General features: G+C 43.0%; 1 protein-coding gene across 2 annotated transcripts in view; it reads left to right on the top strand.

Moving 5' to 3' along the window:
* GFPT2 (glutamine--fructose-6-phosphate transaminase 2) overlaps positions 1 to 23435 on the top strand; it is a 107446-nt gene that overhangs the window by 41874 nt on the left and 42137 nt on the right. For both annotated transcript variants that reach the window (XM_078653321.1, XM_078653322.1), the window contains exons 4-6: positions 6656 to 6781; positions 20832 to 20890; positions 21389 to 21523. In XM_078653321.1, the coding sequence (XP_078509447.1) occupies positions 6656 to 6781; positions 20832 to 20890; positions 21389 to 21523 (320 nt within the window). The remainder of the gene's footprint in view (positions 1 to 6655; positions 6782 to 20831; positions 20891 to 21388; positions 21524 to 23435) is intronic.

Here is a 23435-nt window from a genome sequence, read left to right on the forward strand (position 1 = left end):
CTGACAGTCTGGGGCTTTGAAAAGAGCCTTCACAAGTCTGCAGTGATCTCCCACAATGCTGTTGGCGAAGACAGCTTGAGTCTAACTTCAAACCATCTGAGCCCTGAAATGTCAGTTTCCAGGAACTGTACTGACATTCAGTTTGGTTGAACCTATCAGTAAAGTCTTTAGCCAAAGCATGTTGCCACAATACTGTTTGGGAATACGTGCAGGCTATCATCAGCCATGTACACCAATGGTATCACCTGGTCGACAGAGAAACGGCCTAAGTTCTGTTTCACCCAAAAAGGCATGGTTTTGGAAAGGCAAAAAAATATCATGGGCATGCAGGCGAAATATGGGGACCACGCTGTTGCTGGGATATGAATTTACCTTGAAAAAACAGGAACAGTTGGTTTAGTTAAACACTACAGCCAGGAGTACAGTTACGGAAGAAGGTCTGAGGACTGTCTCAAATTACAATAAATCTGATGAAGGTTTTATACATTTCTTAGTGTATCGTAAAGTACGGCAGTCGGTTCTTTTTTGGTAAAAGAATGAGGGCCTTGTCTTTGGAGTCATAAATAAGGCCCCTGATAACAAATGCAGGTGGCCCTCGACCTTGCATGGACACAATTGATACCAGTAGGTAACGTGTCCAGATGCCCAACATGAGGGGCGCGTGATTACTGCATGTACTTTTTGTGCTGTGTCCTGATTGGTTGTGTGTTCCTAAGTTCATGTGGCATCTGACTTTTTGGTGTTTTTGGGAATCCGTGCACCCCTCTGGCCATATGTGCTTAATTGGGTCTAATGTCTCTGGACCATTTTGCTGTTGCTGGGCTTATCTGAGGGAATCCTGTGTTTTCCTGTTAAAGGATGTGTCTGCCAACTAAGTGCAACTGCACCTTTGACTTGTCAATCAGTAACTTCGGCCCTAGGTCTCAGTGGCAGCCTGGCCACGTATTTCTGAGTCAGGGTTGATGGAGAGTTCATGACAGGTGAATTTGTTAATAGAGATGCGATATGAATGTATTAGTATAAACATTTCCCTCAATTTGTTATCAATATTAACACAATTTAAAGTAGTAGTGTTCTGTGTCTAGTTTCCCTAGGTTTAGTGTAGGAATTAAGTATTCTGTCAAAAACAGTTCATAACGTGGGTGACACAATGCCTATGGAACCACTTTATTTAGGGTGAGGATGGAGTGACATTTGTGGCAAAACATGTTTTTTCAACAGGAAAAAGCTTGCCTGAAAAAAAAGAAGTTTCACATTCTTTCCCAAGTCTGCAAATCAAATGAGAAATTGCATTCCCATTCCAGATCAGCGCGATTACTCATCTTTTCAATATCTACACTCTTCATTCACATTACCACATCTTCAACTTTTAGCGCTATTGTTTACTCAGACTTAATTTTGGATACTTCCTGTCCTACACGAAGATGTTTTATGCACGAGTCACAAGGGAATATTTGAACATTCAAAACCCAAATAGTAGTAAACCTCATGGGGCCAGTAGTGGGGGCAAAAGTAAACCTTCACTTGCAAAGTCACGCAGACTCAGAAACTTCACCTCCTAGAAGCTGAGTAAAGTTTTCAGACTGCTTCAGAGTTCGCAGATGCCAAGTTCTCCATATGTGAATGGCAAAACTGGGTTGTTATCTATTTGCAGAATGTCTCGTCTATGAAAGGCAGGACATCCTGTGGCTGAGAAATGACAGGAACAGTACAGCATGCTATTGCCAGGCAGTGGGGCTGGGAAGGGATCTGTATAGACCTCTGGGGAAAGTGTGCATGGAGTGCAGGGAGGGATGTGATGCTAAGGTAGCAGTGTACCATGTAAGAAGAGTAAGGCGATGCTAATGATGTGTAGGGGTGCTGGCTCTCATAAGCGATGTCAAACAAGCGACATGAGTCCACCTGCTGCCTTTGTGACGCTAGAACGCTTTTTTGCTTCCACAAAGAGCTGCAGAGGCTCCTATTTATCCACTTTTTCACTCACCTGCTAGTAAACTATGCACTAGCAAATTATAAGTCAGGCATTGTGTTATTGAGACTTCTAACCTAGTACCTTTGTGCATAAACCCCAAAGATAGACTGAAAAAAATGTAAATACTGGGGATCATCCCCAAAGGTGTTGAGTTACTTTATATAGGCATTCCACTCAATACTGAAATTATGCCTAAATTGTGCAATTATAAATGTAGGTTGTTACTTCTGGTATACACGTACAGTCATTTGCGAAAGCATGAAACATTCATATCGAAATGTGTCTGTATGGTATAACTGTGGATCAGTCAAACAGTGGCGGCCGGCACAGGTAACCGTGGTGAGGCAGGGCACGGCAGGGGGGGAGCCGACGGACGACGGAATAGGTGTTATTTATTTATTTATTTTATACCTATTCCGTTGTCTGCCGACTTCACCCCGAATCCCACCCTTGGCCAGCCCCACCGCTTCACTGCGTTTACCTGGGCCGGCCGCCGCTACCATCAAAGGCATGCATAAGGGTGCAGCTCCACTGCGTTTACCTGTGACCAGAGGCGTAGCTAGAGCTTGTGGCGCCCGGGGCTATCCTTCAGATTGCCGCCCCCCTGGGGGTGGTGCTGGGGAAAATGGACGGCGAGCACCTGAAAGAGGTTCGAGAGACACGTAGTATCGTCGCTAATAGTTACCTCGATCATGCAAATTACATGCACATACATGACACGGTCCAGGGCTAGACAGCCCCCGTCCCGAAAATAGTGCCGCCTGGGGCAGACCTCCCCCACTTAGCTACACCGCTGAAGGAAAAGCAGAAGAAAACCCAAAACTTACATCAGTTCTACCTACCCTGTTCGTGACATCTCACTGATAACATCACAGCTTGTGCAGGACCCTTGTACCCTGTTCCCTATCTGCCCTGTCCATGATCACAATTCCCCTGGCAGCACCTTCAGGATACTACAGGTGAGTCCAATGCACCTGATCACTAGACTAACTTGAGTTCTGCAGTGGGGAAGTACCAGGCAGGATGAGGGGGAAGAGGGTTGGGAGGGGCAGTAAGTTTAAAACAAAGCTGGAAGGACAAAATATGTTTATTCTGTCCCAAGTTTCAATTGTCTTCACCTTCAGGTAACAGCATATAAAATAAAGGCACACTGTATGTTTAAAGATAAATCCAAGTTAAAGTGATCGGTAGGAAATGCATTTGTTTGCATTATGATATTTTATTGATTAATTCAGTCAGTACAGATTAGTGTAACCAGACAGTAAAGGAATAGATTCCTGGTGGTGGTGTGTAAGGGGTGATGGTTAAGGACTTCTGTATTTAAAGTGCTACGATGTCCCAGCCTATGACTTAAAGCACAATGAATATGCAACTCATTATTTTAACACAATATAAAATGTTTTTGAAGTGTCACATTTTGCTGTGGAATGTCTTTCATCAGTCACTGCATCGATGGAATTGTCCCATTTCCAATGCAAATACTTGCCAGCTATAATATTAACCACCTGCGCTACCTCACACAAATGAAACCTGCCACTAGATGAAACTCCCATCTCTCTCCAGCAGGTACATTAATCACCTGTGTTTATTTGACACTGTGTGTTGCCCGAAAACTGCTCAATAATCAAGGAACATACTACACATAGTACTTTTAACACCTCTGTTCTGCTACAAAACTGCGAAACAAAAGTTCCATTACTGAAGAGAAGAGTATTTTGAAGTGCAGGCCCATTTAAAACACTGCCCCTGTTACTGTGCCGGTTTGTCCCTGTGTCCAAGGCCAAGGCCAGAGCCTGCAACCCACTCCCTCTACACATAACAGAGAAAGCACCATAGCTGCCAAGGTTTCAGATTGCTATGTGTGACGTTTCATAATTTCAGTGAAATTATGAGTGACATTTCAATGACAATGAGTGACACTTTATCGCAAGCAAAATCAAGCCACGAAGACCAGGGAAACATATAATTATCAGAAATTACACCTATTTGAGTGACGAGAAACTCTATGGGGGGTCTTAAAATTGCTGTAAAGCACCAGAAATAAAAAAAAAAGTAGCCTTGAAACCTGATAGGACAGTAGTCACTGACATTCCGCATCGGGCAAGCATCAGGAGAGTGAGGCTGAAGCACACATAGGTTACAGCCAGCTAGGGCAAGATTAAGGAATGTGCATGAGGAAGATTATGCAAGACCGTTGTAGTCGTCCAACTAGTAATCTACAGCCTAAAATACCAAAAGCAAAAAGTACTTGCAAAATGTAACTATCACCTACGTCTGGAACGATAGGAGAATAGCCCAGGGTGCGGACTGAGGGGCAGTTTTAAAACACACACTTAACAATATCACATGAAGAGAAAAAAAATATGTCAACTGTCAACGTAATTCCAGGTGAGACAGTGGAGTTCAAGTGGAAATGCACACAAACATAACACCATGTTGGAACGGAAATGTTTTCAGTTCTGTTAAAATTAACCTAAACCAAATGTTGGACGAAACTCTTTCAATAATAATAAAATCAGCACTTTAATGAGGTAAATGTAGCAGTTATTCTTTGAAATAGTGTTCGGGGCAAGGTAAAACATGAATGCACATACTAAGAAAGCAATATACCGCTTCCTGGTCAAAATTACAAGTAAACAAAAGCACCGTATAAGTTATGTGTTTAGTTTAATAGGTTTCATTGATTTTTGTAAGAGGTACAACAGGACATGAGTATTTCCAGCAATCCTTGCATGTTTTAACACTGCTGCCGAAAGTAAAGGACAGTTAGAGCTGTTGGCTGGCCGAGGGTGAAGTGAAAAAGTACGGCAGCAGACAGCGCAGCATGTGCCCCGGGGCATTTTGGACAAGGCAGCCAGGGCCTCAGGCTCTGTGAGCCTCGAGCCTGCATCCGTGCCCAGGGCAGAACTTCACCAATACTACAAGCAGCTGATAATCCTCTGCCACTTACACTGAAAAACACATATTGAAGATAGTATGCTGCCACTTACATAGAAAAAGGAGGAGAATCTACTCCGCTTCAGGAAAGCCTTGAAGACCAGCTTGTTCCGAACAGCACTTAGTCCAGCTTAGGCACCCCACCCCTTCTCTTTCTCGGTTGTTATGTTCTGTGGTCAAAGCGCCCTGAGACCTGTAGGTGACCCGGCGCTATATAAACCCATAAAAAAAAAAAAAAAAAAAAAAAAAAACTAGTGCTGTCTGCAAAGTCGTTCTTCTCTAAGCGCTCCATGCTTGCCGGGCAGTGCACTCACTTTACCAGCCCTGCTACTGGTGAGAAGTTTCTGGTGAGCTGAGTTAAGATGAGGATTCGCCTGGGGAGATCATCAAGTTGCGGACGGATGAAGTGATAACACGTAACTACCGCTTGCCCTGCCTTCGCGCCCACAGACAGTTATGGATACTGTTAGTTGCAATCACGTGACCTCTCCATGTCACGTGATTGCCCTGGACTGCGGAGGCCGGCTGCGATCCTCAGGTTGGGTGGGTGAGTCTGGTAGCAGGGACAAATATTTGAAAATATTTCCTGCGTGTGAGGCTTGCTCATTGCCCCCAAAGCTTCCCACAACCAATCTCAGGCACAGAGCGAGGCACTGCAGACACCCGCATCGAGCAGCAGCAAGAAGCAGTAATAACTACGAAATCAAGTGCGGTATGGCGGCCGCGCAGCACGGCCCGTTGAGGCGGTCTTTATAATTTTTTTGGGAACACTCACTGACAGTGAGTGTCCCTAAATAAATTATAAAGTCCGCCTCAATGGGCCGTGCTGCGCAGCCGCCTTCAAAATAGTGCCGCCTGGGGCGCACCGCACCCCCCTAGCTACGCGAGTGCCTGTGACAGCCGCCGCTACCGTCCACGGCATGCAAAAGTGTGTGCAGTGCATTCATCAATTTTTGAGAATAGCATAGATATTACTGCTAGTAGATGGTAACCTACTTTTCATTTGTGACCCTTTTGATACTCTGCTGGGAATTCCCACTTTTGCACAAGCACATGGAAATGACACATACATAAATGATGCATATGCTTCGCACAGTACACATGTAGAATAAAATTGTGCATGTGTATTGTACACCTTGGAGTTGCACATACTACACAAATATATGTTATGACAATGAGACACTTTTAGTTAAAAACGGCACCCCATTTGTGGAAAAAGCACTTATTTTGAAGACAACTAGGCACAAGTTTACTAAGGTTTTTCATAGGTTGTTAAGTGGTGCAAAGCAGCGCAAATATACCCTACATTATATAAGCTTGTCTGCACGGAGCAAGTCCCAGTGCAAACCTTTGTAAATTTGGGCTTTACTTGTAAAATATTGTACTTTAAAATGAAAATATGATTTTTTTCTTCAAATACAGATTTTGATAACACATTTGGTACCAACGTTATCAAAAGTTTGAAACATGCTTTATAACTGTTTTTCTTTCACCACCTCAACTTGGCCACAGCTTCGACTTTGACCAATATCATCAAACACAATATTTTCAATCTAATTACTTTCCAAGCGAAATGGTTCAATAGACAAGTTTAATGCCGAAGTCAAGATCTCACATTTTGCTATGTTGGTGTATTTGGGATTATACTAATGTTTTCAATGGTTTTAAATATATGGGCTTTTCTTAAACGAAGTTCGGAACACTGTGCACATAATGTTGCTAAGCAAACCCTTATATTTAATACAGAACAAGATGGCATGGACTTGGAGGCACAATTCAAGACACATTTTGGGATTGCCCACACCCGCTGGGCCACGCACGGAGTCCCTAATGCTGTAAACAGCCACCCTCAACGGTCAGATAAAAACAATGGTATGTATATCATATGAACAGGATCTTATATGAATGTGAAAAAATTCACACAGACGTTTTAGAAATATTTGCAAATAATGCATTTTGAGAAACACTTTTCTGTATGAGATACATAAGCTATAAACTATCCCCAAAATAAATGTAATTTGAGGCTGAAAAATCGTTGCAGTTTAAACTGCAAGAATGGTAAATGGCTACAGAGTGGCATTTCACTTTCCATTTTCATTACCACATTATGCCTTGCTGACTTTCATTTATGCAATGAAGAATAAAAACTGTTTTATGTATGAAACACAATAGTTTAAATATTTAGTTTGATATTTGGAACATTGTCCTTCTATGACAATTGATTACATTCACATAATGTGAGACTGCTTTTGTAATTTAGTGAATTGCATGACTGCAATTTCACCATGTTGTCTTGGGTATTTTTTTTTATTATTGCATATGATATCTCTAAGCACTGTGCTCTACTAAGAAACGCCTTATTTATGATGTTTTATCGGAATGTCTGTATGTTCTCTTTTGATATTTTTTCAACTTTTCAATTTAGAAAAAATATACAACAAAAGAGTATTTAACAAATGAATGGCAGAGATGTTATTAGTAATGATTTGGAATTTAGGCCATAGTTTGGTAGCTGTACTATTTGATTTTCACTTTTGTAAACAGTTTTCATTAGAGTTTCCTTTCCTGCCTTATCATAACTTGACCACTTTTTTACTTTGCTTGTAGTTATGTCATCAGCCCCTCTCCGTTTGACCTCCCATGACTATGTCTTAATTTAAGCATTTCTCCAATATATTCTCTTTTGAGACTGAGTGTCATATGTACAAGACACTGGTGGAGTGTGGTGTTATGCCAAAATCATTATTGCAGTGCTCCGTCAATTTCAAAAAGCCGGGAAGCGCCGCATTTACAAAAATACAGCGCATCCATGCATATCCCATTGCACTGGTGCTAAAGAAGCTGCCTAGCGCCAGCGCAGGCACCCTAGCACCATTTTGCTAGGGTTCCTGTGCTGCAGATGCGATTGTTTATGTGCAGGAAGGGACACCTTCCTGCACATAAACAATATTAACAAGCAACTTGCTCTATCCATGTGTGCTGGAGAATGCAGCACACATGGAAAGAGCAATATACGAGGAGAAATAAAACATTTCTCCTTGTATCGTCTGTTTAAGACCAGTTAAAACATTGGAATGTTGAGTGCACCAATGAAAATAATGGAATGCTCCGGGCTTCTTAATGGCTGTTAGAAGCCCGGAGAGCACCATTCCAATTTTGTTTTCATTTCACAGCTATCGCTGTGAACAGAGGCCTCTCGGAGCCCGAAGGGATTTAAATCCCCTCAGGCTCAGAGATTGCTTTTTTTTTTTTTAATTAGAACATTCTGCTCTCTAGAGGTGGAATATTGTAATCGCCTTAGAGCCCTCCTTAGCGGGCTCTACCGTCCATTAGAGGCCCGCTCCCTTGTTAAAGGCACTCTCCTTTAGCTCAGGCCTTTAACACTGGGACAGGCCTTTAATGGCCAGTAGACCCCGCTACGTTAGGCTCTAAGGCTATATTATTTCCTGGTCTTATTTTTGGTGCTGCCCCATACCTTGTAAATATGGGGCAGTGTCAAAAGCAATGGGTGTTGTAGTAGACCACCCACTGCAACACCCTTTGCCCACCCCTTTCAAGCTAAGTGCTGCGTGAAGAGGGGCATTATTTACAAGGTGGCGTTAAGCAACATTAAGTGGCTTAAAGCTGCCTTGTAAACAAGGTGAAGGACTCACCACCAGAACGTCGTAAAAACTGATGGTTAGAGGCGTAAACTCTTCGTACATATTCCCCAGAGTCTTTATGAAAACCCCATGAAGAGTGTGTGTGCTAAAGCATGTAACATCTAGGGGCATGCAAAATTGACGTAATTTCCTTTCATGAAATTATGTGAAATTTCAGTAAAGTTATGCAAATGTATGCCTAAATAGGCAAAATGTTACTCCATAATTTTGAGCTAAATGTTTGTGAGAAATTTGCCCTCGCATCAATTCCTGAGGTGAAGACAATAGTAATGTAAAAAAACACAGCACTACAAACATTAGATTCTTCTGTTCTGCTGTTTCTGTACATTCACAGTACATTTCTTCTGCGAATGGCTCATTTGTGTTAAATATTTACTGCAAATGGTGTGCATTTATATGAAGTGATGTAATGGCATGATTTCAAAAATTTTGAGTAACAAATACATTGTGAAGTTCTCAAATTACGTGAATTACGCCAGCGTAATTTAAACTTTGCCCAGGCCTAGTAACATCATGGTAGCTGCTGCTGACTAGTGGCTGGCTCCACTGCTGGACCGCATCTATTGCCCCACTATGCAATTCTAAGGGTTGACTCTCATGGACTCTTTCCAGCTGGGAACACTTGCTGGCAAGAGTCTTTGCCAGTCATGCTGGTAAAGTGCCTGTCGGTGGGGTGGAATTGACATGAGCACATTCCAATACTAATACAATCTTGACCTTTTATAACACAAGTACCAATACCAAATTGCATTTATTATGGCAAAATTGTGAGGACAAACACTGCTCCAATTTTGAACAGAAAATTCAAATTGTTTACAGAGGGCACCAGCAGGTCTGTATTCTGTGAACCAGTCAAATTGGACTTCATTCACCCTAATGAGGAGGTGACCGAGGCCCCTTTTCTTGGGGAAAACCACATAGTGCCCTTCAGTGAGAAGAAACTGCAAGGAAGGCAAGTGCAAATAACCATATTTGCAGTTTGTCCACTTCAGTGCAGAGACGGATTTGTTTTTAAAAACCCTCTAGACCGAGGAGTGACTACTTGGCCCATAGAAATAAATCTTCCTTGGCAAGGAAGGCATATATAAAGCCTTGCAGCTTGGTCCACCTAGTTATCTGAAAGACAATATTTTAATTTCAGGAAGATCAGCACACATTACAAGCAATTCCTGCTTCCTACTTGAGTTTTCAAAACCATACACCAAGCATTCTCTTCCCAAACGCCAAGTATTTGTAATCTCCTTTCCAAAGAACTCCAACTGAATCCAAAACTTCTATCCTTCATGAGGATGCACTGAAGACCGATCTTTTCCCACTTTATCTAAATAACTAATGCTTTATCTTTGGTTCCCATCCCATCTTTGTACCATTCCTGCTAATCTCTGGTTCACTTTTTTACTATTCATTTTATATGTGAAGCCTCTTTTGCCATTTTGGCTAGGTCTGTGCTATGCAAATGTTGTTAATGAATAGATATATAGATAAAATAAATTTTCCATATACATGTGATGGTAGTGTTCCATCAACCAGGGTTTAGAAGTTTCTGGGCCGCCTCATCCCTTGAAAATTCAGTTCTTACAATGTATTTATTCATTTAGGTAGTTGTACAACTCACAAACATGGCCTAAGGGCAATAGTGTCCAGTACAATGGGAAGCGTACAGGGAGAACAGTGTTACAAAAGCAAATCTATCTACATAAATGGTACAGTAACAGACTGGAGCATAATGTCACCGAAGCAAAGAGTAAGTGTACGTGATAGTTGAAAGATAATAAAGCCTCCATGATGGCATAGAGCTGTGGTACTCAAAGTACGGCCCAGTAGCCACATGCGGCCACCAGCTGAATGACTTCACTGGACTGCTGTCTACTTCAGAAAGCACTAACCAAAAAAGTAATAGAAAAGAAGCAAATATGGGTCTTCCAAAACTTAACTTTAAGAACACGTTCATTGTTCAAGCCATCTTGCATAAAACATGTAAAAATATGATAAATTCTCTTCAAAATTCAAAAAGTGTATTTCATTAACATGCAGAAGCATTTTACCTTAGTACACCAGAATATATAAGTGCATTCGGAAAGTATGTTTTTCAAAAGGGATCATTTTCAAAAATGAGTGCAGAAATATTTATGTCTCCTTACACCCTTCCAACAATGCCAATAGTGAACTAAGAGGCAAGTCTGTTGTGACGTAGAATACTGTAGTTCGTTGGGGTTGTTATTGTACATGGACAACATTACAGTTTATTAAATAAAAATCAAGAGAAGGTTTTCTACAGCATAGATCCTGAACTCATGTATTTCAATGTGCTTCCATTTGTCATACTGAAGAAAAAGGAAGCAAAGTGAAAGCAGGCCATTGCCGAGGATCAAACAATTTGGTCAAGTGGGGAAGTGAGGATTGAACCTAGGTTTTTTGGTTTCACACTGTGCAATTTTATTTCATTTCAATTCAGTTATAAAGTTGCTTCCTTTTGAGGTCTGCTCGCATCTGCAAGACATATTGTGGGTGAGTATATTTCAGAAGGGTGAAGGGCAGAAAGTAATGGCCAGAATTTATACAAGAAATACTAGGCCCCAAAAACTAAAATAAAAAAAAGACCCCTAACCCCATGAGAGTACTGGGGCAACCAAGCCCAAGATTACATTAATGAAGAAACTCTGATTGTGGCGGTGAGCTGGGATCACTAAATGTTGCGGCAAGCCTATAGGGGTGGACAGATGCCGTGAAAGCCCCAGGGGACACATCCCATTTCCTAGACATATCAGGAGAGAGGTCTTAGCAGTAAAGAGAAGGAACGCTGTGACGTAGACTGAGAACAGCCCACCTGGAGACTCCCATGAGGGTTTTCCATAGCAAAATACAGAACCCTCTGACTGCCACGAGGACAACATCACGATATGGCTAGTCTAAGAAGAACAAAGAAGCTGTGCTGTACACTCTGGTGATATTCTGCATCCTACCATGGCTGTCCTTCGATATCCACGTCTCAGAGCCACCACTTTGTTGTTTCTTTTCCTCTCCCTCGGTCCATTGGACCTAATCCTGCCGACCCTCAGACCTACCCAGCCGGACCTTGGACAGATTTTCCCCTCGTCTCTACGTCTTATCTTTCTCCTACCCCTTTACCCTATCCCATGACCCTTCCTTGCTCCATTCACCTTGTCCCCTATGTTCTATAAATGCTTTTCTTGATACATATGTATCTTTTAACTGATGTTAATTGCAACATTATTGTTCCTCATGTAAAGCTCTCTGATTCCTTTGGGTCTAGCCAGCACTATATAATAACTCATTAATTAAATATGTTCCCATTTAGTACTCTTTCTCTCTTTGTCTACTTCCCTAGCTCCTATCCCCTTTCATCTGAATCTCTCCCCTTCCCTGCTACTCTGCCTAGCCCCCTGTCGTTTGTGCCCTTTGACTAAGCACTCCTTCTCCCCTTGTTGGGGAAGATCCAATATTTATACTCTGGAGCAGAAAACCAGCTGGGAGAGTCCACTGCGCCAAGGGAGCTACTCACAGCTGAGGTATGGTATGGCACCCCTTGCCAAAGCACTCCCTCTCCCATTTTTGGAGAAGGATACAGTATGTAGGCCTTGGAGCTCAGAGACCCCTCTGAGAGAGTCCACTGCATAAAGGGAGCCTCTCGCAACAGAAATAGTGAAGTGATACCACTTCCCCTGGGATCACAGCTTACTGGACTTTGGACGTTGCTTTGACTCGACTACCGGTTTGTGTCCCCGTCGCCCTTCCTCTCCTCTCTCTATACGGTGTCTCTCACCCTCCCCTCCTCTTTCTCGCCTTTCATTATCTGTCAACTTCCCCTGCTCCTACCCCCTCCCCTGAATCTCTCCCTGTGCCAGCTTTTCCCCTTCCATATGTGTGCTCATTGTTTTATCTCGACCTTATAAGTAACTATGTTGCCATACTCTAATAACTGTGTAACCTTTGTAACGATGTAACCTGTAACTATGATCTGATACTCATGTAAAGCGCTCTGATACCTCCGGGTCTAGCCAGCGCTATATAAAACCTTTAAAATAAAATAAATAAATTGGGTAGCGTCACCATTTATGGTAAACGGTGGCTTCCCATTGAAAATGAGGCTTCTGTGTTACCGCCCTTTCTCCTTTTGGGATGGCCCATCGGACTGGGTCTCCTGCTTCACGGCTGTCATGAAGCAATTTCTTATCTCAGAGACGTGTTATGTAAACAAGCCTCTGAGATCCAGTCCTGATAGGCCTCCCAAAAGGAGACAGGGCGCCGCGTGTTTATTTTTGTATTGTGCTGTCGCTTTCACTGAAAGTAAAAGAGCGATGCAAATATAAACAGCGCTATAGCGAGTGCTTGTTCTTGGCTGCAATTGGATCTTTAGAACTTCTTCTGTCACATCATAGAGAGCTTTCCACCTCTCACCCATGGACCAAAATGTGCAGCCTGCTTATGTTTTCACTAGATTCTTCGTCAAATTACACTATTACCAGGAAGTAATGTGGTGAATTAACGTTGGTTCCGGTTTTGTAATTGTGAGGATATGTGGCTCGATGGCTAATGCATCCTTTACAGCTTCATGGCGCTGGAACTTAAAGTAAAACACAACAGCGAGAAATACTGACTCCATGAGAGTTAGGGCCCGGCTGGATGCTGATGATTTCTTCATCACTCCCTCTAATGTGACCATCAGATTTTGTTTAAAAAGCTTGCTTTCAGGAGTTTCCTAAACTCAAGTTAGACCACTTCTTTTCGGAGATGGGGGTGAGGGCAAACTCTCTGACCCTTGACACCCAAAGATCTTTCTCATATTAGACCAACTTCCTGGGGCATGGTGTGCTGGAGTGTGTGCGAGAGGGGTGTACATTTCAGATTAGAGTAAAGAATTCAGAGTGCTTGCTCACAAATATCACAGTGTTTGCTTAGGTGCCCACACATTTAATAAACTCCACGTTCTGGTAACTCTTTAGAGGAAAGTTCTTGTGCTGATGCTATGTCTGGAGCAGTTAGTCTAACCAGGGCCATTGAAATTACGCGGTTCTGCAGCTGCAACATTTTCCACATAATTAAGCATTTACCTCACTTTCACATGATATTCCACCACTTCTTGGGCCAGTTATTTCGCCCAAAGAAATGTTTTTAGTTCGAATGGATCAAAAGCTACTTTAAAAGTGCCACATAGGGTGCTGCACAGTGGCAAAAAGTTGGAAAAGGTTACATCGTCACATATCCAATTTCTGTATTCGGGTATTAAACTACCACTAATGAGGTGTAATGTTTACCCTGACGTTGCAAAATAATTCTGAGACATAGGGGTCCATTAGGATGGCGGGCTGGTTTTGCCCGCCATCCTCGTGCTAAAAGGGACCGCCCGCCTTAAGGGCGGGGGTCCCGTCCCCAGCATTAGGATGCACCCGCCACAGTGGCGGGTGCATCCTGCTTTCCTACCATTGTGGCGGGCGGTGCACTCAGCACCGCCCGCCACAATGGCAGGAAAGCATGCTGTGCACTTCCATGCACAGCATGGCAGGCACTGCGCGGTGCCTGCCATGCTGTGCATGGAACTGCCCCCCATGTGCACCCCCAGCCCTCCAGAGTGCCTGGGGGCCCGTAATGGACCCCCGCAGGGCTTCTCCGCATGCCTTTCCGTGGCGGCATTGCCATCCTAATCTGGCGGAGGGGAAACCGCGAGTGGTTGTCGGGCGGATTGCCTCCGCCAGGGTGGCGGTTGCCACCGCCACCCTGGCGGAGGCAATCCGCCCGACATCCTAATGGACCCCATAGTTTGTGACATTATGCTGTAGAACTTTCCCTTTTCTTCCCACATAATTTAATCAACCCATCCAAATAATTTGCTCTTTCAGAGCCCTGGCCCCGACTCAGGTGGCCCACTTGATCCTTTTCTTGGCATGTCGAAATTCAGGTTTTATTGTGAGTCTGCTTCATGGGGTCGCCATGTACCTGCTATGTGACGGACTCAGCCCAGCCCTACCAGACTTCCAGGGGCGCCGGCCTGTCCTGAATCCTACAGAGTTCCCTTGAAGCCAGATCGACACTGGTCTCCCCTGCCCCAGTTTAACCATCAGCTCTTGGGGTGCTTCGATGAAGTGTAATGAGGCTCCGGTTGCGTCACTGTGTACAACACCTGACCGAGGCCCTTAAGCCGGACAGCCGAGGCGCTGCCTCTGACGTCAGGGTGGTGGTGTTAGCTCCTCTACACCCCTCTCCACAGCGATATACATATCTGGGAGTTACGTTTGTCGAACTGTGAACTAATCTATCACCGGTGCAGCGGGTGCAGTGGCACCGGGGCACGGGCGTCCAAGGGACCTACTGCCCCTTAATTAACCTTAATTATACTGATTTTTACTACCAAATGTGTGTGAGTGCGTGTGTGGTGGGGGGTGTTCTTTACATCCACTAAGTACCGGCGCATCCTTTCTAAACTGGTGATCAGTTTACAATGTGTTGGATTAAAAGGGGCTGTAATTCATTCTCCGAGCAAATCACGCCCTGGCAAAATTTGCCAACTGCACGGGGGCGTTGCTAACACCGGTGCACCAGGTGCAGGGGCACCGGGCCCAGAGCCCGATGGGGCCCATTGAATTCTGACAATTCTGTATTTTAAAAGCCGAGCAGCAGTCAAAGGGGCCGTTTCCCGAGGTTGCACCAAGTCCCACAGGCAGCCTTCCTAGACTGCCACAACCGCAATCCCTGTTCATGCTTTTAGTTCCAAGCAGTGCTTATAAGGGACTTCAAGCCACTCCACGCTTCATGAATTTAGTTATTTTTCGGCTGGAAGGAAACGGATTTCTTTTGTAATAGTTTTCTGCGGAAAATATAATTCAAACAATGTTTTTTTCGCCGAGATTTGGTCCGGTGCTACTTGTAACGCATTCACCGAGTTTTAGCCTTTTCTGACAACAGCACTCTGTATTCTGGGAATTGTAGTTTATATTTTAACACAGTATGTTCTCCAAAAATCGCACTTAACAGTGTACTGCTGGATTAAAAACCAGGCATGGTGGTGACGGCGGGCACTTGGCAGGGATGTCAGTTTTCGAAACACATTCCCTGCCACTCGCACGTGCCTCTCTGACGAATTCTGTGAATTGTGACCCCCCTTTCATCTTCTCAAACCAGATAAAAAATTGTTTAAAAAAAAAAACATTTATCTCTTGCGAGCTCTTGCGCGGCTGATAGTAAAGCGCATTGGTGTGCTTCAGGGAACAGTAGAAGAAAGCACGTTATAATGACGGGGTTACTCAAAGCTTTGCCCCGAGCACTAAACCGGTACCGGCCACAGGACAAGGGTCACGCCTCAGGGTTAAGAGGTAAATCCAGGTGTCTCGTAAAAAGGTATTGGTAACTGTCAAATCTTGACAAACCGCTCTACCCTGCCTTCCTCCCCCAGCACATTCCCCCACAGAATGCTGTCACCTTCACTTTAAATTATATGTACCTTTTTGGTGCACACCTGTGTTATTTCTGGCGGTACCTTAAAAGGACATACGGGTAGATTTGATTGAAAAGGGTGTTTTATTTTCCCGGGAAGGACCTCCCATCCTTTAAAACACCCTCCCTATAAACCCATGGGATGGATGGATATATATATATATTTTTTTTTGGGGGGGGGGGGCACGGCCCACGTGCCTCGGACCAGACCAATGGATTTTCCTGGCATTCCTGAAGCAGAGTAGAGAACGGGGGAAGAGAGAAGCATTCACCTCTTTTGGACAATTTGGAAATCCAAGCGTGCCATAACATTGCTGCTATTTATGGTGCATTGCACATGGTCACTTTATTTTAAGGCAACAAATTGCACAGAACGTTACAACTGCAGTGCACGCTATGCACCACGGTATATAATAAACCGCAGTATGAACACTTGATGAAAGATGATTCTCAGTGAAGTCATTTAAGATACCATCACTGATGTCACTGACCAGGTCATGAGTCATGTAATATGTGAGGTCATAAGTACTGCATGCCTGGGGTGTAAGTTATAGTTTATTTATTTTCAACACTAGGGGGTCTCGTCAGAATAGTAGAATTATGCACTAGGGAATAGCCAGGTCTTTAACCTCTTGCTGAACGGAAGAAGATCCTCCAGCTGTCTCAAATGGAAGATTATTCCATAGTGGGGCAGCAGAGGTACTACAGGCTCTACCTCCTGATTTTATTTTTTGAAATCTTGGCACCTGCACCATTCTAGCTGAGGAGGAGTGAAGGCTCCTACCAGGGACATACCAGGCGAATTTCTTCTGCACTAGTTTAGGTCCGGACCCATGCAGGGCCTAAAAAACTATGCAGAGAGACTTAACCTGGACTCTTTACTGCATAGAGAGCCAGTGCAGCTCCGACTAGGCCATAGAGGCAGATGAACGTCTTGGCCTCCTCAAGGCTAGCTTAGCTGCTATCGTTTGAATCCTCTGGAGCCTCTCTATCAAATATCTCGGTGACTCCAGCAGCAAGGCATTGCAGTAGTCTAGTCTACTTAGGGTGGTGCTTCGTACTACAAATGCTCAAGCTTGAACTGGCAGGACCGGAAGGATCTTCCGAAGGGCTCTGATAATAGCAAAGCAGCTCCCCACGGTTTTATTAACCTGTGATTCAAGGGTCAATTTGCTCTTAAACATGATTCCCAGATTTCGTACCTTCTCCGCGGGGGTCAGTGGACTGGCTGTGGCCCGAAATTCATGGGAAGTAAAGGGGGGAGACTTTCCTGCAGCAAAGAATCTAAGTTTTATCAGCATTGAATTGTAGCGAGTTCTCTCTCAGCCACTGTGCTGTATGTCACAGGCAAGCATGAAACACTTCCAGGGGTGTAGATTGTTCTACCTCTAGGGATAGAATAAGTTGAGTGCCATCCGCATAATTTATGATATTAACATTATGCGCCCTTATGACAGTAATCTGAGGTCTCATGTAGATATTAAACAATATTGAGCTGATCGTTAGCTCAGGTAACTATATCTGCTGAACTTCAATGGCTTTGTACGAGTGAAATCTGAGCCTAACTAGAACATCCCATAACCTTTGTTTTTTTGGGTGAATGTCTAGGTTTTTCTCATTCTTTTTCCTAACTATAACATCACTTTAACCTCTGTTTTTAGGTCAAGCCAAGACATTTTGTAATCTCCTCTATCAGCTTTTGGCATGCCTATGAATTGCCATTTGTTCGTTGTTGTGCCATTTAGAAATATGTTTTTTTATTGGTGCATTGGGTCGGATTCTCCCGCCTTTGCGTGCTTGGGTCACACCCAGGCGATTTCACTCATTGTTTGCTTGCGTTGGCCATCCCAATACGTCTGCTGCTCCTCCTGGTCATACTGATCTGCCTTTTTATTTTTGTAGGCTATCCACATCGTTTTAGGCTTTCAGACCGTTTCACAGAGCAATGCTCTGTTGGGCACCTGCAAAGTGGCAATTTCTGTCAAATAGCTGTTGAGCTATGCTAATAGCTCTAACTACAAAAATGCGAGACCTATTGCATTTCTAATGCTTGTTACACTTGCCTCTCTGAAAGTAGCAATAGCAAGCAGAGAAGGCTCACCCCAAGGTGCAGTAGAGGGATAGCTATTTCTGTACAGGATAACAGAGTATTGTCAAATCTATGACTCTTTCAGAGACTAAGGGCTTAATTTAGAGGGCAGTATGTAGTGAAACACTCAAAATATCTCCATGAATCATTGACCACATCATATAGATCATTCGCTTCCTCTACGCCCACCTTAAACTCCCACAAAGCCGCACTCCGACCATGCTGGTAATAATGTTGCTCTCCTGCACACAACAGACCATACTTGGGGAAATGTTTGTGAGTACCCATAGCATAGAGGGAGTGACTAAATGAGTGGTAACGATTCATTTGGGGACTCAATAAGGACAAAGGATTTTTTAAAACACTTTTCCTTAGCAAATCTTCATAAAAATATTTTATATTTAGACAATGTGATCCGCATATAGCGTTTTCAAATATACACCTACCTATCATTTTTGTTCCAAAAATTCAACTGCTAAAACATATTTGTCGTCAGTATTGTATTAAAGGGATACCATTGAAGCATGATTTAAGATTCAGCACTGCGGGCAGGATTATAGAGTTTAGCCACTGCAACCTCTCCAAAACAAACATATTCGCATTGTTGCTATGAATTAAATATATAGTCGCCTACGCACCACAAAAGGCGGCGGGAGGTACAGACTGTGTGACTGTTTTCCATTATGGTACACATTACACAAGGAATGTGCAGATTGCTCCTCGCATGGAATATTTGCAGGACTAAATGATTACAATAAGTGCTAATGCACAATAATCCCACATGGTCTGCATTGTAAACATTTAAAGGAGCACAGGCCATGGTTTACAACCACAATTTATGGTCAATGTAAATTGCTGCACATAAGGAATGCTGTTATTACTTAGCTCATTGCTACTCTTTGTATTGACCTCAGAAGTATAAAAGGACAGTCTTGTTGGGATTCAAACCTGTGGCTTCAGGTCATAAAACAGTTTCAACAGCTAATGCTCATTTTACTCACCTGCCTTTGCTATTAGTTTCAAATCCTAATGCATGGACATAATGATAAGGACACATCTGCAATGCACATACAACCATCTCTGAAAACATATTTGCCATATGTTTGCATTAATATACCAGCATCGGCTTCAGAGTGCAATGCATTTGTCCCATTGTACACAGTCCTATTGCCAAATTACTAATGTCACTTTTTCCACCAGTAGAGGTCGTTCTTTTACTCAGTGTTCTTGGCTTGCAAGCAGGTGTAGAATAAATTGTGGAAACATTTGTTCTGGGAATAATCTACTTAACCGGGTCTGCCCAACAAAGGCCCAGGTGTGATGGATCCATGCTAGATTCTCAGGATATGCAGGTAAGATGCGTTTACAGAAAATGAACCCAAATGAAACTAATTCACATGGTTAATGATTATCCTGAAAATCTTACCTGGATCAGGACCTCTGGGGACTACGCTAGACATTCCTGCAGAAAACTATTACTTCTTAATGCTGCAACGTGATAAAAGTGAGCAATGCAGTAACACGTCCTGCACTGTTACTATGTAAAAGTCCTTCATAGTCAGAGCATGAGCAGTAGTGCAGTTTAACACACAGGATGAGGCTTGATAGAGTTTAAAATACTTTTAATTTAACTCAGTGGCACTGAGCTTCTTTATACACACTTTGCTCCTGCACTTGAAACCTTTCTAAGCAAGACTCAAAGGGGTAAAATGCAACGTTAACATCAATCTTCACACTGTACCTTCACAGTTGTTCGTTATATTGCAATCATTTATTGATTTTCTTGGATTCTGCAATTTACAATTTTGGCAGGGAGCAAACAAAATTGGCTAACAGGCGTTAGATTACTTTTGTCTGTGTAATGTGCTGTGAAAATGTATGAAGAACAAAATAAAACTTTCCTGTTGTAACTGCTTCTTAACACTGCTTCCCAGAGATGGCTAAGGACAAGTGCACTTTAGGGGTCTGATTCACAAAGGTAAAGGAAGCAGTAAACATAGGTTTATGACTAAATGTCATTTTTTTACAATTGCCCGGAATCTACAAAGGGATTCCTGAAGAACATACATGGTTTTACGAGTGTGGAGATCTCTGCCATAAGTGCAGGGAAGTCACTAGAGGTAAATCCAGCTCATGAGGATGCAGAAGGACATTCCAGGTGTGGTTTGCCTTGGAAGTTTAGGAATACCCTTAAACATGTAGGGTATTGGGCATCCTCTAACTACATCTGACCCTGGAAATGGACAGCCATTTTCTCCTGCCTACGGCTTGAGTAACTCCCCCTTCCAGGATGGGAAGAGGAACAGTTTACTCCCACAGGGAAGTGCTTTCTCAATTGAGAAAAATGATTCCAGGTGAGAAAAAAATACAGTGGATTTGCACAGGGTATTCCATTCGCCTGTGCAGACTTTTCCACCATTGAAAACTCTGTACAGATGGAATAGACCCCTGTAGAAAGAGTTGTGTGTAGGACCTTGTGGGAAGAGTCGGGTGACATTTTTAATAATATGCTTCAAAAGGTGTGCGTGTGGAAATATTGCTGAATTTTAAAAAGTAAGAAAACGACACCCCTACATAGATATATCTCTACTTTTGTTTTCGTGGATGGGGGCCCTGTGGCTCCACCAGACCCGGTTCAATGTACTTAAGGGCAATTGTATTATACATAACTTGTTTACATGCATTTATTGACAAAAGTGCTAATTGTTCTGTTTTTTTTCAGAATTTGCTGTCATCCACAATGGAATTATTACAAATTATAAGGACCTTAAGAAATTTCTGGTATGTTCATTGTTTATGAAAGATGTCCATATCCCTCACATTGCCTTAGATGACTAATTGCTCGTATTTGCACACCTCCTGAGTCACTGCCCAGGCCACTCATATTCTATAATATGCACACCTCCTGAGTCACTGCCCAGGCCACTCATATTCTATAATATGAGAAATGTTTATGTGCTTAACTACTAAATAACGGTCAGTATCAGTAGTATCAGTCATGTTGCATGACAAGTGACACTTATGTTCATTATTAATGAATAGCTGCCCATTGCACTCTTATTGCCTGCTGTGAGCATTTTCTGTCATGTGCATACCTACTGAGCTGCCCACAAATCACACATTGCATAATATGTGAATCTTCTTGTAGCCTGTAGCTGAAAAGAAAACTGTTATTCAGATATTTCCTTTTACAACAATGTTTCACGTCCTCTTCCAAAGGCCAACTTTGGCATGCAAGAAGAAACATTTTATCTAACGTTTTTGCACAAAACATTCCAGGAGCTGAAAGGCTATGAATTTGAATCGGAAACTGACACAGAAGTAATTCCAAAACTGATAAAGTATGTGTACGACAACAGAGAGAGCGAAGACATCAGCTTTTCAACCTTGGTGGAGAGAGTCATCCAGCAACTTGTAAGTATGGATTATTTTCGTATTAAGGAAAACTGCACTTTAAGCTCCTGTGTGATACTTAAAGTTTAACTCGTGAAAGTCATTACACATTCCTAATTGTACAGTATGTAGTGTTACACATTTGTGTACTTCGAAATTTCTCAAAAGGGTTTCTCCTTGCCACCTACAGCTGCCTCAGATCCCCAGGCGGGGGCGTAGCTATCAATAGTGCAGCAACAACAGGAGAATAAATGTACAAAGATACCCAATACTTTATGTTGAAAAGGTTATATATGAACATAGTGCATCCAGTGGTCTAAGGCTGGCGGCCATTGGTTGCTGAGCGATTTAGAGCAGGAAGTGATGATAAGAGGTTGGCTCCTAGAGGGTCAGAGCACTGAACTGAAACAGCTGCTTTTGGGATGTTCCATAACATACCTAACTGATCGACTCATTTTTCCTCATCTGATCTTATTAGGTTAAGCTTACATTTATTGTGTCTGCAAACTCTCCATATACATTTTTCAATAAAAGAATCAGATTAGTGGCCAAGCTCTTCTTCAACTTTACAGTTGGTTGAACATATAGTTGAACAAACACTCACCCACTAATCTAAACGTGGGCGTACATCTACAAATGGAGATTTCCAAATTCCTTTAGTGTAGAGGGGCCCCTTAAGTTAAACATCATATAAAAATTTACTTATTTTAATATATTTATTTTTTAATACTGATTTCAGGAGCCCATCTAACATTTTAGTAGTTTCAGATTAACATTTTCTCATCAAATTGTTAATTTTTAAAGTACTGTTAGCTGAAACATGACCCTTTTATATACTTAATGTGTGTTTATGAAGGCAGACATTGAGCTTGCTGTCTTAAAGGAGTTGTGTTTCAGCCTGGCAGTTTACTTCTCAAACAACACTCTCATTAAGAAGCCTCAGTGCTGTGTGTTCCAAGTGAGAGCTGAGTCTTGAAACCCCGTCTAATAGATTCCCTTTGCTCTGTAGTTTGGAGCCAAGGCCAGTAGGTGTTGTTCACCAGTGCCTTTAACTGGCCACAAACCTGCAGTTTTGGTGCATTCGGAAAGTCTAAGGGCAGTATTATAATCCCATATTTCATATTTAGTGCAGTGAAGACTCAGGTTCATACCATCATTTTCTCCCTCACTGTGCATAAATTAAGTAGGTAAATCGCTGAGTTAATGCATGAGCTGCAGGCTGGAAACACAAAGCTGTGATTTATGTTCCCCGGCTGTGCTGTTTGCTGTGCATTCAATAACTGGTAGATGTTCAATGTATATGTATGTATAGAGTATTTCTAAAGCATGAACCGACCAAAAGGCAGTGTCAGGGAGCGCTGTACAAGGTCAAGGAAAAGCGTAAAGTCAAAGAGTAAGAGAAGAGGAAGCTGAGTTGTGGATGTTTAAAGCATTGTGAGGTGAGATAGTGTTCTCTTAAAATAAGTGAGGTGGGTGCATAGGTGAAAAAAGCATCTTGTCTTGTTTTTTTCTTTTTTCACACTTTTTAGTCTAGTCTTATGGTGTCATGAGATGCACCAGAGATGGCGCGCTTCAATCAATCAATCAATCATTTGTAAAGCGCACTCCATACCCCAGAGGGTCTCAAGGCGCTGGGGGGCGCTACTGATCGAACAGCCAGGTCTTGAGTATCCTCCTGAAGGTCAGCAGGTCTTGGGTCTGTTGTAGGCTCAGTGGGAGGGTGTTCCATGTCTTGGCGGCGAGGTGGGAGAAGGATCTCCCACCGGTGGTTGTTCTGCGGATGCGTGGGATGGTGGCGAGTGAGAGGTCGGTGGAGCATAGCTGGCGGTTGGGGGTGTAGAAGGAGAGCCGTCTGTGAGGTAGGCTGGACCAGTCTTGTGGAGTGCCTTGTGTGTGTCGGTGAGAAGCTTGAATGATATCCTCTTGTTGACGG

The sequence above is a fragment of the Lissotriton helveticus genome, chromosome 7, assembly GCF_964261635.1.
Source record: "Lissotriton helveticus chromosome 7, aLisHel1.1, whole genome shotgun sequence".
NCBI lineage: Eukaryota > Metazoa > Chordata > Amphibia > Caudata > Salamandridae > Lissotriton > Lissotriton helveticus.